The sequence below is a fragment of the Crocodylus porosus genome, unplaced genomic scaffold (genome assembly GCF_001723895.1).
Source record: "Crocodylus porosus isolate Cpor-Errol unplaced genomic scaffold, CroPor_comp1, whole genome shotgun sequence".
NCBI classification, from domain to species: domain Eukaryota; kingdom Metazoa; phylum Chordata; order Crocodylia; family Crocodylidae; genus Crocodylus; species Crocodylus porosus.
The window spans coordinates 15,509,997-15,527,247 of NW_017728932.1; the positions used below are offsets into that span (position 1 = coordinate 15,509,997).

At 56.6% G+C, this 17,251-nt stretch overlaps 3 protein-coding genes and 1 pseudogene across 4 annotated transcripts; 2 read left to right on the plus strand and 2 right to left on the minus strand.

The window, feature by feature from the left end:
- Positions 1–1,545: 1,545 nt before the first annotated feature.
- Positions 1,546–4,844, plus strand: FAM57A (family with sequence similarity 57 member A). Its single transcript, XM_019545729.1, has 4 exons — positions 1,546–1,802; positions 2,259–2,354; positions 2,895–3,008; positions 3,090–4,844. The coding sequence occupies exons 1-4, from the start codon at positions 1,632–1,634 to the stop codon at positions 3,162–3,164; spliced, it is 456 nt and encodes a 151-aa protein (XP_019401274.1). The 5' UTR covers positions 1,546–1,631; the 3' UTR covers positions 3,165–4,844.
- Positions 4,845–5,453: 609 nt separating this feature from the next.
- Positions 5,454–9,632, minus strand: GEMIN4 (gem nuclear organelle associated protein 4). The gene is made up of 2 exons (XM_019545724.1): positions 9,568–9,632; positions 5,454–8,781 (listed from the first exon to the last, which is right to left on the minus strand). The coding sequence occupies exons 1-2, from the start codon at positions 9,575–9,577 to the stop codon at positions 5,606–5,608; spliced, it is 3,186 nt and encodes a 1,061-aa protein (XP_019401269.1). The 5' UTR covers positions 9,578–9,632; the 3' UTR covers positions 5,454–5,605.
- A 289-nt stretch (positions 9,633–9,921) lies between these two features.
- LOC109317193 lies at positions 9,922–10,523 on the plus strand (annotated as a pseudogene).
- A 1,157-nt stretch (positions 10,524–11,680) lies between these two features.
- On the minus strand, positions 11,681–17,157 carry GLOD4 (glyoxalase domain containing 4). Of its 2 annotated transcripts, XM_019545728.1 has the most exons (9): positions 16,981–17,157; positions 16,441–16,561; positions 15,323–15,467; positions 14,966–15,102; positions 14,218–14,304; positions 13,853–13,966; positions 13,675–13,761; positions 13,041–13,137; positions 11,681–12,125 (listed from the first exon to the last, which is right to left on the minus strand). In XM_019545728.1, the coding sequence occupies exons 1-8, from the start codon at positions 17,118–17,120 to the stop codon at positions 13,072–13,074; spliced, it is 897 nt and encodes a 298-aa protein (XP_019401273.1). In that variant the 5' UTR covers positions 17,121–17,157; the 3' UTR covers positions 11,681–12,125; positions 13,041–13,071. The 2 variants fall into 2 exon arrangements, with proteins under 2 accessions (XP_019401273.1, XP_019401270.1); XM_019545725.1 differs by having other exon boundaries at positions 11,681–13,137.
- Between the last annotated feature and the right edge of the window lie 94 nt (positions 17,158–17,251).

Consider the following 17,251-nt stretch of genomic DNA (forward strand, 5'->3'; position numbering starts at 1 on the left):
AAGAGAGAGATCGGGCCACCACCACTGGCCCACGAGCGAGGACGCACCCTGTGCCGCAGTGCCAGCGCTCGGAGGGGGGACTCCGGGGCACAGGGACTGCCGAGAGGGCACAGCTCGGCGCTGGTGTCCAGTCCCAAAGGACCTTAAAATAACATGCGAGTTAGGGAGAAGTGACTTCACCTGCCCTTGACATGCAGCCACCTCTGCACTGAGACGTAACAGCTCACAGACGACTTATACAATCACGTAGGCAAGAAAACTTTAAACATGCTATTACAGCTATCTGGAGCAGCCTGGAGAATTACAGGCAGGGAGAACGTAATGACTAGAGCTGGCATTTGGCCAGCGCACCAGAGGCAACTGTTTGGAAAGTGCCATGAGATTGATAAGCACCACGGCTGAGTAAGATGTTGGGGTTGCGCCGCATGCGAGAGCGCTGGGCTTTCGTTCAGCAGGAGCCCAGAGGAAAGCGTTTAATCCCCTAAGCCATCAGTACTGTTTCTCCCAGCTCCTAGGTATTAGTGGAGGCCTCCCACCCCGGGTCAAACTTCCCCAACCCTGCTTAGCGTAAGAAATCTGGTGAGACGGTGGCATAAAATACTCGAGCTGTAAGACACGGGAAAAGTGGTTGCAGGAACAGGCCATGTCTGCAACTGCCCCTTGTGCCTGCTCCCGAACAAACGCTTGCTCAGCAGCCTTCCTGCTGGCTGGAGCCATTCCTCAGTCTGACGCCCTCTAAAAACTGTGGCCCTAGGAGAAAAGCTGAGGTTGCTAACGATTAGCTCCAGTGGCTGAAGTCCCAGGGTAGTAAGACCGAGGGCTTCAGGCCACAGGTGTCACGAGGGAGCGCTTCAATATGCAGGAAAGCAACAAGACCTTTAACGCGCAAAGGAAAGCCCGGGTAGTTCTGGATCCCACAGCCATTCACAGAGGAGCTCAAGTCCAAGCGTGCCCCGCACGGTAACGAGCAGATCCCCTCCCCATCCGAAACAGGGTCACAAGGCAGGCATTGGGACACCGACGCAGGATTCAGACCACTTTTCTGCTGGCCCACATAAAAAAGGCCGGTCTCTCTGCAAACAGCAGCTGTAATTAGCTTTCCTTGGGCAAGTGCGACTCTAAAATGCAGTGAGAACAGGCAGTGGCATGTAGTTATTTCCCAATAACCACCCATCGCGAGGCATTTTTCTGCACGAATGAAACACGAGGCAGATGTCTCGTCACCGGGGACTCAGCCGTGTGGATGCAGGGATCTCGGCGGGGTTTGCAAACAGCCCTTCCCGTGGGCGGAGGTGTCGCCCTTTCTCTAGCTCCGCACGCATGCATTTTGGGATCCTCTGATGCAAGAGGCCCTGCAAGTGAAGGCAGCAGCCACAGCTGAGGGGACAAACGAGAGGCTCAACACGGCCCCAGGCAGGCCGGTGTCTGGTTAGACGCAGGGGTCGCCTATTAGAAGCGAGTGGTACTTTGGGCCCTGGAGGCATGGCCACAGCCTGCGCCCGGAGGCGCGCGCGGGTGACTTGGGCGCTTGGACTGCCTGTCCCCGAGGTGCAGCAGGCTGTCGCTCTGTGCTCCTTGCTCCCCGCAGGCACTGGCTGGCGGTGGAGTACGTCTGGGTCATCGTTCCCTACATGACCTACGACATCTACGTCATGTACCTGTGCCACTGGCACAGAAGCAAAGACTTGGGGACGGCGGAGAAGAAGAACTCGCTGGCCAGCGTGAGGAGCTTCCTGAAGAAGGAACGCCTCATGGTGACCCACCACCTCTTCATCCTCATCGTCCTCACACCCATCACGCAGGTAAGGGCAGCGCGGGGCAAGGGGGCAGTGCTCTGGCTCCCAGCCCCCTCCCCCCCCGGAAAGGCACGAAGGTCACTGTAACACGCGTGGCTCAGCTTTACACGGGGCGTGACATGCAGGGACTTCTCAGCGCACCCGTGCTGCATGCCTGGGCTGGCTGGCAGCCAGGAGAGCTCAGCTCCATGTCTCCGACCGCTCGGCGAGCGGGTGCAGCTCTGGGATCTGTGCCCTCCCCGTGCCACGGGCCAGCTGCCACGAGCAGAGCAGGTTTCACTCTCAAGTGGTTTCCAGAGTGCATCATGCCAGCACAGGGCTCCCGCTCGTGCGGCTTGCTCCCGGAAGGGCTAGGTCCAGCCGCAGCGGGGCGAGCGACGCCTTCGGGCGGCTGCGGCAGAGCAGGCTCCAAGCACGCGGGAAAAACTGCTGGCGTGTTCACGCCGTTCTGTCTGTCCGCAGCACTTCCGCGGGGAGCTGGGCGATTTCTTCGTCGGCTGCATCTTCCTGGCAGAACTGAGCACGCCGTTTGTGTCACTGGGTAAAACCCTGATGCAGGTACGGCCCGAGGGTCCGCAACGCAGCGCGGGTGGGAGGACGGGGCAGCTACTCCAGCCCTTCGGGCTATGATGGAGCCACCAGCCAGAAAGCAGCACGGACAGGATCTGCAGGGATTTGAGGTTGATCCTGCCCCGGTTGCACTGAAGTGACTCGGTAGCAAGCAGCCACGCTTGCCTCCTGCTCCCAGCCCAGCATCCTGTGCAAAACCGCCCTCTCTGCCGTGCTCATTATCCCTCTTCCAAGGGTTTCCCTTTCCTCTCCTGGCTGCTCCTCTCTCCTTAGGAAGTCGAGTTTCCTCTTCTGTTCCTGCCAGCCTGTCTTAAAGCCTGGCCCAAAGCCCTTGGGAGTCCACGAGTCTTGCCACGGCCTAGAGCAAGGGCTGGCCCTGGCCCTTGCACTGTAAGCTCAGCGGGGCAAGCACCGATCCGTAGATCTCCATGCACCCCAGCAAGGCAGGCGCAGTTACCCATCACGGAGGAAGGCATGGGGAGGCGGCACTCGCACGGCACTCATCCCCGCCCCCGTTTGCTTCCACAGCTAAACATGCAGGACACGCGGCTGCACAAGGTGAACGGGGTCCTCATCCTGGTGACCTTCCTCCTCTGCCGCATCCTGCTCTTCCCCTTCATGTACGGGGCGTATGCCCGGCAGGTGGGCATCCCCCTCTACGCAGCCCCCTTCCACATCCCCGTGCACTGCAACGTGGCCAATGCCTGCCTCATTGCCCCACAGCTCTACTGGTTCGTGCTGATCTGCAGGAAAGCCCTCCGCCTCTACAGCTGCTCCTCGTCCGACAAGAGCCGATAGTGGCTGGCGTGGGCCGCGGAGCGCAAGGCTGGGAACAGGGCCAGCACCTGGCACTCTGCCCAGCCGGCTTGCCTGTACAATCAGTGTTGGAGGCACCACCTTGGGGACAGCCGCATCCCCCTGGGGCAGCGAGGGTGTTTGGATTTCCATGCTGTCCCCGTGGCGAGCCTGGGAAGCCGCGCCAGCCTCTCGCAGGACTCTTCCCCCTGTAACACTCGAGCACCCTGCATCCTGCCCGTGGCACTGCCTGGGCATGAGCCAGCGAGTGGGAGCATTGCTTGGAGAAGTGCGAGACTCTTGCTGGGATCAGGCCCTTGGCAAACCACTCACTTGTTAGATGCTGCAGACCACGGGGTGGAGAGGGGACAGCTCACAGCACCCCTCCATCCTGGGAGGTTATTAAGACCCAGCTAGACAAAGCCTTGGCTGAGATGACCTAGTCAGGGCTGGTCGTGCTTTGAGCAGGGGGTTGCACAAGATGTGACCTCCTGAGGTCCTTTCAACCCTCACTATCTGTTATTCTATGACTGATGCAGCAAAATGGACTCTGAACAGCCAGGCTGGGGGCTAGGGGGAGACGAGGCCAAAGCCAGTGCTGTAAGGGACCTGGGTGCGACTAGCACTGCTTAGCATGTGGCAGCAGTGCAAGACCAGTCCTTACCTGGGCACTGAGAGGGGGGTCTTGCCCCAGGGGGACGGTGCCGGAGGTGCTGCCCAGAGTCTGTTCCCATCACCCCAGTGCTGGGGCTGAACTCTGCTGGTTCCCTCTGGCTGCTGTTAGGCAGCGTCTGCCTCTGGCTCCGCTCCCTGCAGATGTGCCCCAGGACTGGCCCAAGGTAACCCTGGTGCCAGCAGTGGGGACCCAGAGCACACCATGCTCTGGCACAGGCACTGCCAGGAAGTGGATCCCGTGTGTCAGCGTGCGCCTGTACACGCCAGTGCAAACACGGAGATTACACCGTGAGCCTGAAGAATCACCAGGAGGTCAGTGCTGCCTCCAGCCCAACCCTCCCGCCCAGCCCTTTGCCTCTCCGTGCAGAGAAGGCCGAGCAAAACCGCAAGGAAGGAACCGGATCTGGGGTCTAGGCATGAAACCAGAGAAGCTGCTGGAGCAGGCAGCGTCCCTGAACCTACCCTACAGCTAGTTGTCTGCCTGTTGCCTCTGGGCCGACTGGCCCCAGCACTGCTGTGCTGACAGAAGAGCAAACGCTTCCCCCTGCCAAAGTGCCACAAATCTGTGGGAAGGGGCCCCAGCCTGCAGCACTCCCGCTCCAGAGCCAGGTCAGGCTCGTCCTCGTCACCGGGGAACAACGGCCCCAACAGGTGCCTAACCCAAACGGTGGCTGGTCCCCGCAGCCACCAGCAAAGCAAGCACCACACGTGCGAGACACGTCCGGACAGGTCACGTCTCCTTGTAACCGGCAGCGCCAGCACTACGGGGCCGCGTTTGTCCCTGGGGCGTGACCCCAAGAAGCAAATCCGCCCCCTCCCCTCAGCCTCATCTTAGCCATCTACAGAGTAAGTTTACAGAGATTTAGAGACCACGGCTGCCTTGTGGCTTTGCGTCTGTGCCCTAGGCCTAACAGTGGGGTTTGGAAGCCCGTAGGTAGCTCTGAGCCCCCTATCCTGGAGGCAGCAGGCCCAAGGCCCAGCCCAGCCCCATGCAGCTGAACGAGCAAAGAAAGCAGCTGCTGCAGCTGTTCCCTTCCTGCAACAGGGGCTTCCTAATGCAGAACAGCCAGCCAGAGAGGCTCCGACGCAGGACGGATGGCTGCGGACACGTTTCTCTTGCCGTCTGTATTACAAATAACATGCCTTACGTAAAGGAAAGGCCCAACAGACCAGCCGAGGCCTTTCCGTTTGCACTAACACTGCCGTTAGAGCGACCAATAAAGAAATCTGTTCAGAACCCAGGCGCGAGTCTCCTGTAGCCCACTCGTATCCATCCATTACTGTGGGGGCCTTTGTGAAGGGAGCTCAGGACACGCCAGGGTATTTTCCCAGCGGGCAGGTGCCCCTGCTCTAAGTCACCTCTGCACGCAGTGTTAGAGGGGGGCCCAATGACCGAGCAGACAACGGGCTGAGCTCCCTACTGACCCTCACCCGCCAGAGGCAGGTGCCAGGCTATCAGCCTCTCGCTTAACCCCCGCAATAGATGGAGGCACCTGAACAGTGTGCTGATGCTCCCGGGCAGAGCTCTGGGGATGGGACACGCCGCCCTGAGAGCACTGGACACCCACACTTAAACCCTTCAGCCTGTTGAAAAATACCCACCCCCAAAACTCAAAAGGAAGGAAAAAAGGAAAAGTTTATTATAGATGTAACAAATCTGCAGCTACCACCTCCTCCACTGGGGAGAGTGTCCACACCACGCAACCCCGGTGCTTGCGACCCACAGGGCCGAGCCGGGGCGCCGCATTTCCAGGCAAGCCCGGCCCAGCTCACAGCTTGCTCAGCTTCTGCTGGAGCGCGGCACGCAGCTCCTGCTGGCTGACACTGTCAGCGATCGATGCCAGGAAGTACTTCTCGTTGGCCCTCCTGAGCGAGCTGTTGAGGGAGCGGTCGATGGCGTGGAGCGCGTCATACTGCGAGACGGTCTCGAGGGCCAGCACCCCGAGGGGCTCGCTGCAGCCGTTGTCTGGGAGCATGGCCACCACGTGCAGCACGTGGCAAAAGAGCTGGATGTAGACAAAAGAGGCCTCCTGTGTCAGGTCCTTGTCCTCAGCTGTGGGACAGGGGGATGGCAGGGCCCCCTTGACTGCGCCCAGCAGATCAGTGAGGCTGGCACAGTAGAGTCTCACCATGTGCTGCCAGGCTTCCTCCAGCAGCCAGGTGGAGCAGCTGGAGCTGCACAGGAACTGGAAACCTCGCAGGAGGAGCACGGAGAACTGCAGCGGGTGGGCAAATGGCTTGAGGTTGAGCAGTGGCATGTACTGCACGTACTCCAAGCTGTAGGGCACATGGAGAACTTGCCGCTGCAGCAAGCTCTGGATCACGTGGGCCAGCCTCTTCCACTCCCCGTGAGTGCACCACGGAAGAATCTGGACAAGGGCCACCAGGAAGCCCTTGCTGAAGAGGTTGACTTCTTCGGGATTGTCCACATTGATGGCCAGAAGCACCAGCATCTGCTCCCGCAGCGCGGTAGAGATACAGCAGCACTCTATCCACGCCAAGAGACCGCTGCCTGGCCCATAGGCCGGGAGCGGGCGGGATGTCCACTCGTCCTCTGAGAGCTTGCAGATCTCGAAAAGCGTGGCCGGGACCTCGTTCTTGAAATGATCGCCATAAAGCTTCTTCAGCCGGAGACCGACCGTCCAGTCCAATGGCTCCACCTTGCGGTGCAGCCAGGCCAGCGACTGGTTCCAGACCTCCGGAGAGGGGGCGGCTTTCTGCTCCACCACCTCGCAGAGCTGGGCCAAGGTGGTAGCTACCAAGTCTTTGGTCTCCAGTGCAGGACAGGGTTGGTCCTTCAACAAATGCCAGTAATGTGTGTAGCTGTCTAGGAGCTTGCAGAGACCAAGGACGAGAGGGAAGGGGTGGCAGGTCTTGATCCAGTGTTCATCTTGTCCCGACTGTAGCCCCAGGACCTTATTAAGGATGTGCAGGCTTAGCTCAATGTGGGCACAATCCGATTTCAAGCAGGGCAGGACGAAGGCTTGGGTCACCTCACTGGGAGAGAGGAGAGGACTTGCCGAGCTTGGCTGCAGGAGAACAGCCAAGAACTCTAGGAACTGCTCCTTCTCTTTTGCAGTAGACAGCTTCCCCCACACCGTCTCCTTCAGGCACCTCACCAGCAGGCTGCCCCCCCTGCCCAAGCCCTCCTGGGCTTCCTGGAAGCTCAGCGCTGGGAACGAGCACAGGATCTGTGCTAGGAACTGATGTGTCCCCAGGTTGATGACTGCAAGGTTGCAAACCTTCTTCACCGTGGCCTCTGGGTGGAGCAGTGCCAGCCTCGCCACCGAGGCCACGGCTTTGGACAGGCCCTGATCTGACGCGCTTCGTGTGATCTGGTTAAAAGCCAAATTCAGTTCCTCCTGGAAGCCCTCGGTGAAAACCTTCAAGCTCAAGGATAGGCCCTGCCCGCCCCAGGATTTGAGGACGCCCGAGATCACTTTGTTCTTGTCCGGCAGCGAGAGCTCAGTGTAGCACTCCAGGATGGTTTTGGTTACCTTGACCTGCAGTTCCCGGCTCTCTCGGTTGTTGGAGGAGAGGCTGAAAGTCACCGTGGTCTCCAGCAGCTTCAAAACCAGGTCTGGTTTCTGGAAGAGGACTTTATTCTTGATGAGGCAGGCAACCCAGTCCCTCGAGAAGGCCCAGGCCTTCTCAGAAGCAAAAATGGAACACATTTCCAGGTGCCTCTCCATCTTCTGCTCAATGATTGTCATGGCCACTGAGGCCATAATGCTGCTGTCTGAGTCCTTGCCCTGCAGGTCAGGGTTGATCTGCTTAAGGAAGCCCATGATGATCTCTGCCAGCTCCAGGACCACCTGCTTTTCATCCTTGCCCAGCTCCCTGGCCTCAGCAAAGCAGACCAGGTTCTTCCCAAAGGTGGCAAGGCTGTCGAGGAGCCGGTAGCCCTCGTAGCAAACCTCCTGGCGGCTGTTCAGCATGCACTGCAGCTCTTCACTCCAGCCCTGCAACAGGTTGTGGAAGAAGCGCAAGCCAACAAAAAGCTCTTCGGTGGACAGCTTGACCACGGACAGCAGGCTCATGCTCCGCTCTGCCTCCTTCACCTTCTCCTCCAGCCCCCGCGGGTGATAGCGGCTCTCATGGTCACCATTCCAGAGAATGACTACGGATGTGATCTTGTCCAGATACTCCACGGAGGGCAGCACGCTGGACTCCTGCTCTACTACAGCGAACACCGACAGCAGATCTACCAGGTTGGCCAGGGCATAGCATTTCATTCTGGGAGTGACAATACATCCATAGATATGCTTTAGCCCATCAACCAGGACTGTGAGCAGTTCGGTGGTAAGAGGGGAGTAGTGCATGGACAGGGGATCGCCTTTAAACCTTTTTGGAGGCTGGCAGCCCTCATCCAGTGGCTCGGACAGGTGCTGGTGGACAAGGGCACTGAATGTCAGGATCGCTTGGTCCTGCTGCCCCTCCTTGTGCTTCATGATTTCCCACCAGACATCTAAGAAAAACCTCAAGTCCACTGGGGTCGTCTCATTTGCAACGTATTCAACCAACAGCTCGAGCTCCTGCTGACAGATGCCCGCAGGCAGTGCCAGCAGTAGCTGCACAAAGAGCCGGGGTGCATTCAGTGCTTTAAGCAGCTCAAACAGAACTGTGCGGTTGAGACAGGGGATCATGTTGCACACCGAGAAGAAGGCGTCATCTTTCCACCTCTGGTCAACCTTGGTGGGCCCGGGACTGGGCAGGAGGATTTTGGCCCAGATGATCATCACGGCTTTCTTCTTCCAGCTGCAGGGCTGGGGCAGGGAGGTGGTGCGGCCAGCGCAGATCTCCTTCAAGGCATCGGTGATGGGTGGCCCAACATGGTGCCAGTCAGCCTTGGCCAACTCCGCCAGTGCCTTGGGGTGATATCGCTTCGCAGCCAGCAGGAACCCGCCGTGCAGCACCGCGGTTTCCTCACAGATGTTCATGGGCCCTGTTCAAACAGCAATGCATGAAGTTAGAGCGGAGAGGAAGGAGCCCCCCAGGGCTGAGAGCACGGGGCTGGCACTGCGAGGGCCTGGGTTTGCTGCCCAGACTCCTTGCACAACATGGGTGGTGAGTCTTTGCTTTCCCCATGCATAAAACGAGGCTAAGCAAGACGTCCCTCTCTCAAGCCTGCCTCCTTTGGCGTGGATGCCAGCGCTTGCAGCGTACACAGCCCCTCTGCCAGCACAGCGGGGCCCCTCTCAGCCTCTGGCAGCCCGGACGTACAAGGATGCTCAGCAGATGCGAAGGAAAAGGTTCCAGACCCCTTTCTACAGGGGGAGGCGATTCCCCTCGCTTCCGAGCCAGCTAACGGCACATTACTAGGAGCGCTGCCAGGGGATGCAGGGAAGCAAATCTCCCTTTTTATTCCGCACTGCTGAGGCCACACCTGGAGTCGCGTCCTGCTGCAGGGCAGCGGCAGACACGCCGCAGCTTGCGATGAAGAGGGCTGGGGGACACGGTGGGGTCGGAGAAGCAGTGGGGGGGGGGCGCTAATGGCAGCCCTCAGCTACCTGCCGGGGGGCTGCCCTCAGGGGCCGGGACAAGGGACAGGGCCCGGCCGCGGGGCGGGGAGAAGAGAGGAGAGACAACTCCGGGCAGGGCAGCCGAGGCCTGCGGTCTCCTTCCCTCCCCCCCGTCCAGCCCCAGGGCAGGGCGCAGCGCCCTGCTCGGACCCGGGGCCGGGCTCCCCGGCGGCGGCAGCCCCAGCCCCAGCCCCGGCGGCGTCACCCACCCGGCTCCATGGCGCCCCGCGCCGCTTTGTGATGCAGCCGCCCCGGCACCCACGTGGCGCCGCGGCCGGAAGCAGCGAGACCGGAAGCAGCGAGACGCGCGGCGGCAAGAGCAGCTCCCGCGGCGCTAGCGACCCCTGGCGGCTCCCAGAAGCGCGGTAATTGCCCAGCCCAGGAGGGGCCGGAGGGTGGAGAAGGGGCCTCCGACCCTGCCCAGACCCCGCAGCGGAGGAGAAGGAAGGGGGCAGCCATGGGCAAGGGACTGGGGGCGGCAGGCACCGATCCAGGGGGAGGCAGGGGCGCGCTTCACCGTGACCGTGCGCTTCGGTCCCGGGGTTTTACAGCCCCTTTCCTGGCCCAGGCACTGCGCCCAAACCCTCTGCTGGGTCTCTCTTCCCCTGGACGAAGGAGAGGCGAAGTCCCAGAGAACTGACGTTCTCGTTTCAGGCTGAACGTTAAGGCCACACAAAGCATTTCCGCTCACAGCGACTATTTCCTTCCAGTGGTCGCAGCCTGGGTCAGCCCCCCACGCCTGGAGAAAAGGGAAGGAGAAAGGTCGGCCCTGAGCGGACACCATGTCTCAAGCTGAGTTTGAGAAGGTGGCGGCCATGGTCCTGCAGATGAAGATCAAGGTCACCGATCAAGAGCTGCTGGAGATTTACAGTCTCTACAAGCAAGCCACTATCGGCGACGTCAACATCTCCTGTCCCTGCGCGGTGGATGTCAAAGGCAAGGCCAAATGGGAGGCCTGGAACGGGCGCAAAGGGATGAGCAAGGAAGACGCCAGGAAGAATTACATAACCCGGGTCCAAGAGATTAAGAACAAGTACGGTGCATAAGTCGGACCACGTGCTGGGGTCTGGTGCCCCCCAGCACGAGTCACTTCATCCCCTCGTACACTTCCTCTTTGCCCTCCCCTTCCTTTTGACCAGTCATGCATCTGCAAGACCAATAAAACTGTCCGCGCTCTGGAGTGGACATGCCCCATGACAGGGGAGCTGCCTTGTGAGCATTTCTGTAGGCAGGAAGGTTCATTCCAGGTTCCAAACAGGCCCTGCATTGTTCCCGGTCCCCATTATGTGGCTCCGTTCACTGGCCTCTCTGCCTGGGCCCAGCTCTGAGAGCTGCCTGGCTGTCTCCAAGTGTTGCTGTAGCAACAAACAAGGCTTAAAATTTGCTGCTTAGGGTGGGGGAGGAGGGGATCATTTCTAGATGGGGTTGGTTATAGACTTTGTGCTGGGGATAGTGCTGTCCGCTCCGTCTCTCTCCTTTAAAGAGTGCCCAAGAGAGAATAACCCTCTAAAAACACCCCAAGCCCCAGGGGTACTGGAGGAGATGCAGCTACACGGCTTACAACAGATGCAGCCTCTGCCATGGGCACAGTGCTGCAGCAGCGTTAATCTGGAACAGGCCTGGATTAACCCAGACAACACCTCTGCCTGCCATTTCCCTTCAACCCTCTTTATTTTCCTTTTTAACTCAGCTGACACAGGATACTGCCAGCAGGAGCCACACGCTGCAGCTCACCGGTTAGCCAGGCTTAGAGATCAACCAGGGGAAAGGGTTCCTGGGGGGAGGAGGTCTGTCCCGGGTGCCAGTGTGAGAGGTTAGTGTGGGGAGACAGTTACATGACAGCTGGAGAGCGTCCAGCTTTGACCAGTGCAGTAGGCCCCATGGCTTTGAAGCTGGTTGCTTGGTGAAGGCTGTGATGTCATTCGAATTGTGATGTCAGGGGACCAGCAACAGATGAATCCTTCAGCAACTAGGCTGGCACACAGATGCAACATTGCTGAATCAGACAAGGGACCATTTCCTAACGGCATTACCTACAAACCGTGCGACAGCCCTCACCTGTCTTGGGCTAGGTCAGGCACTAGCCAGCAGAGCTCCACCAGCTTCACTCTACACCGCTACACCCAGACCACACCTATGAACCAAAGCGCTCCCCAAAGGAGCCCCATTACGTGACATGCGTTTATGATCTTGGGATTTGGAAGAAAGCAACCCAGGTGGGGGGCCCCCTGTTTTTTGTAATCGTTTCACAACGCCGGATTTTTTTTTTTTTTTTTTTTTTTTACAGAGGACGACTAAGCGCCAGCAAACACGAGCACCACATACACTGTTGCTATTTATTTGGTAGATTCAAGATTCAGTACATACCGTTCCCACAGCAGAAGCAGAGGTTTAAGTCGATTCTCCCAGCTAACAAAGCTCTTTTAACAGCAGGTAGTTCTCAAGGTAGTTAAACAAAGCTAATTTCTAGGCAGCTGTTCATTTTCCGGGCCAGTTTTCCCACCTTTAAAGCAAGTTCTGACTTGTTCTACTTTGCTAGGTCACCCCCACTCAACAGACCATTCCTACTTGGAATGTGCGGTGTTTGTGTTCCCTTGTGAGAAGCAAAACACAGCTGAGCTTCATGTGGACCCAGTCAAATAAGACCTCCAAAACAAATGCTTCACATGAGGCTCTAGGCAAGTTTCCCAGTATAAAGTCACTTTGATTCAGGAGCAGATGGACCACAGGAAAGCAGCAGCACAGCTGTAGCACAGTGACAGCTCTGCTAAGACAGGCAGGGATTCTTAGGCTTAAGGCAAGTTGATTTCCCTGTGTAGCAGCGAGATCCTCTGCACGGCCAAGGCAAAGTGCATGCAACATTCCCCACCAAGCAATCCCAAAGCGCTTCCCTTCTTAACATGCAGCAGACGCAGTGGCAGCACTCAAGCACATGCTAAAGAGTGGACTGCTGCGGTAACTACTTGCCCACTCTCCAGGAAAGCAAGTGCTCCCAGCACCTCTGCAGTTGTCCAGTCCATCTTATCTGCACAGAGCAAGCAACAGCTATCAGCTCCACAGCTTTCCTTTTGCTTTAGCCATGTCTTGCTTGAAAATGAAAATTTAAACATTCGCCTACAAATAACTCATCTTGCCCCAATCTAAACCAGTCTTCGTTGTTTTTGCCTTGAACAGACATGTTGAACTGACCTCAGTTAGTTAATGCTGTTTCATTTCCTGCTGCTTGCTAGTACTGTATTTTCTGTTTTAGGTTGTGCAGCAATTCAGTTCTGGTCTCATTTGACAAGGCAGCCACAAAACTGAGCTACTCTTCACTTCTAATCTACCGCTGTCGACACACACTCTCACTCTGGAAAGGAGTAGCCAGATAAGCTTGGGGCTTTTCTCAAGTTCAGTGGGAAAAGCAGAGCACAAGAGATTTCCAACCATGAACTCCAGACTCCCAAGTCATGACACCACATGCTACACCTACCTATTACACCCAGCTGAAGCTTTCCCAATGAAGCAGTAGGTGCCATTTACCCCAAAGGAGAGCTGTCTTTTAGGCTGCACTAAGACATGGAAGTCATTCAAATCACAAGGCATTGTACCATCTCTCACTGAGGGGGAGGACATGACATCCAATCACACATATCACATCTTCCAGGCATCTAGCTTGTACTGAAATCAAGGCGTGAGTTACCAGGTGATCCTCTCTCTCTCTCATGCAGGCACTAAGCAGAAGCCTTCTGCATGTTGTGCTTAGCAAACCACTCGTCGCTTTTGTCTGCTGCCATAGCCTGTATAAACAAAGAGCAGCTATTAGAAAAGCTGCCATTTAGAAGCCAGGGCATTCAGGACGCTTTTAGGTCAGTGCCAGACAAAGTGAGGGCTGGCTGATTTCCCAAACAGAGCTGGGAGGCACCCCTCTGCACAAGCTGGACTCCACTGAGCTGAAGACCTGGCTGGTATGGAAGAATGGCTTACTTCAGCAGCAGGTAGAGGCAGGGAGCACCCACCCCTCCCCTGCACTAGATAAATGCACTGGATGAGGAGTCCAATAAAACAGTCATGCCTCGGGGGTTTCTGAATGGATTTGCTCCCTCAGTTTCCCCAAGCCTTGCCAGTTCTTCAGCATCTGAGCAGATGGGCAACAGCAACTGCAGGAAGGACTCACTGAAAGATCCCACTTGGAACGCAATGCAGCTCCTTTAGAAGGCCACGTGGGCTCCACTTTAACATGTCCAGGAGGCCTAGCCACTCCTAACTAGAAGCATAGACTTCCTCCTATTCCCCTTCCCTTTCTCCAGTTACCCTACAGAGAATATAATACTTACATCATCTAACAGCTTGTTGCCCTCTGGATCTACCTTGGAAAGCTCTCGAAATGCTTCATCTCCTACAAAGCAGATTTCGTGCCCATCCTGGAGCAGATGGAACGGAAGAGGGAGTGAGACACGCTTGGGAAGAGACAGCAGGACCTTGAATTCAATCACTATTTCCAGTGCTACTCACTGGATCAGCCAGGATAACCACTTGAACAGTTGCTTTTCCAGGGGTGTCCAAGCTAACCAGTGGTGTTAGAATCTTCTGCTCCTCCTTCTTCATCAGTGCTTCAATGTGCGGTAACTAAAGAACAAAATACGATGACAAAAGTCAACTGTGGCCTGCCAGGCCAGCGACCACTTGCTTTTCCCACCACCCACATCTCCATCAAGAACCAGGGAGACTATTAAGCAGAACGTATTTGATGAGATGGTTTTGGTTACATACAGACTGGGAGAGACCTTGCAGAGACTACTGATAAGATCATCCCTGGGCCTCCCCCAGCTGTGGCAACCAAAGAAATGGCCAGAGGTTGCAGGGAAACAGATAGGTACCTCATCCTTTGGACAGGAGAAGGCAATCCGCCCGAAAGCTGTGCCATGATCCACTGCACCTCCGATGCCTTGCAGCTCCAACTTGCACTGAAACAGATTGAAGCAACCAAGTCAGCTCACAGACAAGCCCACCTTCATTTTTTGCACATGCCCTAATCATTGCTCCCTGGCAAAGTAATCACCTCAAAGCCATGCGTTTCCCAGTGCAGTAGGGCATCAGTGCAGCTTTTTACTTGTTAGAAAACAAACCTGTAAGCACAGACACAGCACTACAAGCAGAGGGAATGCTTTCCCAGGAATCTCTGTCAATCATAATTTTTGGCTACAACATATCAAGACAAGCAGCTTGTGCTAATGTCAGCACCTTGGAGAAAGTCACCGAATGCTGTTTGTACTTAGTTACTCTCTCTGCATTTCAACTGAAGTGCCCCTTCCTCGCACTTTTATTTTTGTAGTTATTAAGCTGCTTTAGAAAGTGACCCTTTTGTGACATGAGGCCTGGGTATTATTTATCCAACCTTCAATGTCCAAGACTTAAAGTGTAAACTGTGATGCTACAAAGAAAAGCAGGTTCCCCAAGTGTGTGTCAGTGGCCAGCAGGGAAGCAGGCAGACCTATAAAACAAGTCTTTAAAGACGAAGATTCTGCTTCTCATCAGAAGGGTTCATTTCCAGACTGGCCATACTCAGAAAGTAGGACGCACGGGGCTAACAAAATGCTATTTTTTCAGTCTGCCAAAAGGACTAACCTGGTTATCTCCATAGCCCAGTAAAGCCCTTTGCTTTTCCTCGTCCTTCTCATAGATCTTCATTCCCAGCAGATTAGACCAGTAGTTAACAGATTTCTGCAGATCAGAAACAGCCAAAGCTACTTTCAGCACAGGATCTGCAAGACCATAAGAGTTTTTTGTTAGTGGCAGGTAGGGAGGAGTTTTAACCCCTGGCTCTTTAGGGTTACAACGAGAAAAAAAAACCAGCAACGTAACACAGGTACAGGCTCCTGCCCCGTGCCGCCGCGAGCTCAGTCGAGCCAGATCTGTAATTCATGCTGCTGTCCCAGTTACAGGCACCTCCAGAGCAGCACTACAGTCACACGTAGACATTACCTTGCTTTGGTTGCTCTTTGTCTTCTAGGTAGAACTTGTATCCTCCCGGGGCTTCAGTTTCAAACATGCCCTTCGCAACTTCCTTGATCGGCCACCCCATGTTCCTGGCATTGTTCACAGCCTGGCTGGACACAAGTGTGATGCCCTGGGAAGGACAAGGCACAAACGTACACACTGAGGCACTAAGATGAGGTTGTATCATGTCAGCTGATGGATCCAAAAGTCAGTGGGGAAAACCAACCTACATCCAGTGGCAGGAGGAGAGCAACCACTATCCCCAGACTCTGCTATACACCTCTGACTGGGGTCTATGGGATTCAAGCAGTCTGGTTACTGCTCAGAGCATCTGGACCCCACTTTCTCAATAACCTTCTTTCAAAAGAGGAAGCCTAGAGAGATGCTAATTGTTAGACGAGTCATCTGCATTCACAGGCAACTTATTCACAGACTAAACTGCCTTCCCATCAGCACCCCCACCAAATATCACTCCTTAATTAGGACTCCTCCCTGCCACTGAAGTCCGTAAACATTCATAGCCTCTTCTACAAAGGGAAAAGTCCAAGCAGGAAGGTCCCAAGGGCTGAACTCTGGTCTTGCCTCTTTAGAGCACCCAGAACCAGTACTGACTGGCTGGGGCCTGCGTCTGGGGAAGGGGTGCTGGAAGGGTGGTGGGACAGGACGACAGGACATAAGTGGCTTCCATGGGACTAATGAGGCAACAGGGGAAAGGTGACCTGAGGGAGTCAAGGAGCAAACACAGTACATCTCCTCAGCTGGAAGTCAGGGAAATAAGAGGGGCTGCACAGCTCAAGGAAACAGGGAGCACCAGCCTGGACCTGTCAGCACAGTGTGAAATGAAGGGCTCTCGGGAGTCACCAGAGACACTTGCCCCCACAAGGCGCCCAGAGTCAAGTGCAAACATCCAGTGTTCAAATACACAACAAGCACAAAGCACCTCTTGCTCCCTCCTCTTCCAGCCCAAGGTAGCTTTCCCAGCACTTCCCCAGCCTGGGAAATGGAAGAGCACCAGGCAAAAGAGCTGAAAATCTCCCCTGTGGTGGCTCCTTGTCACACAGGCTCACAACGGGAACGGAGCCGTGATGGGAGGAGACGCTTACCAGAAAGTCGTTGCCAAGGCGATACTCCCCGACTCCGTAATTGTAGGTCAGCTCTATGACGAAGTGATTGTCTTCGGGTCCGTAGCCCACCATCGTTTTACTCCACTTCCCATCGTACGGGCTGCAACAACCACATTCCTTACAGTCAGTGTCGGAAAAACACCGGTATTACGCACACGGCTGAGGAAAGGACTTGCCAGAGCAGGCAAACGGTGCAGCTAACTCAGGATCCCGGCCTGGAAAGTAACGTGCGCCAGGCAAAAGCTTACAACAAAGCCGCAAGAAGGCATGTCTCACACCTACGAGCGCGGCCCAGTGCCTTACAGCTGGACGCGCATCCTCGCTACCCCCCGCGGGCGCCAGCTCTATGCTTGCAAGTGTCATAGGATTTCCACCGTTTCCTCCTCACCCTCAGACCTGGTGTCTCACCCAGCTGCAGGCAGCTCTTGCAGAGAGCCCGACTTCCCGTGGAGCTTGTGGACACACACACACATACACAAACACACCGCGAGCGCGCGCGCGCGCGGCCGCCCCACGCACCCGTTGCAGGCCGCCTTGCAGCCCTGGGCGAACTCCTCGTGGCGCAGCGCGCTCATGCCGAGCAGCTCCCGGTAGAACCGCGCCGCCGGCCCGCGCCGGCCCGCCTTGAACACGAAGTGCAGCGCCCGCCGCGTCCCCATGGCAGCCGCCGCCACCACTTCCGGCGCGCCGAGTTGACGCAGCCCCCCGGCACCCCTTCCGGCGCGCAGCGTGACGCACTTTCCGCAGGAGCCCCCGGATATCCGGGGCCGCGCCAAGATGGCGGCGCTGG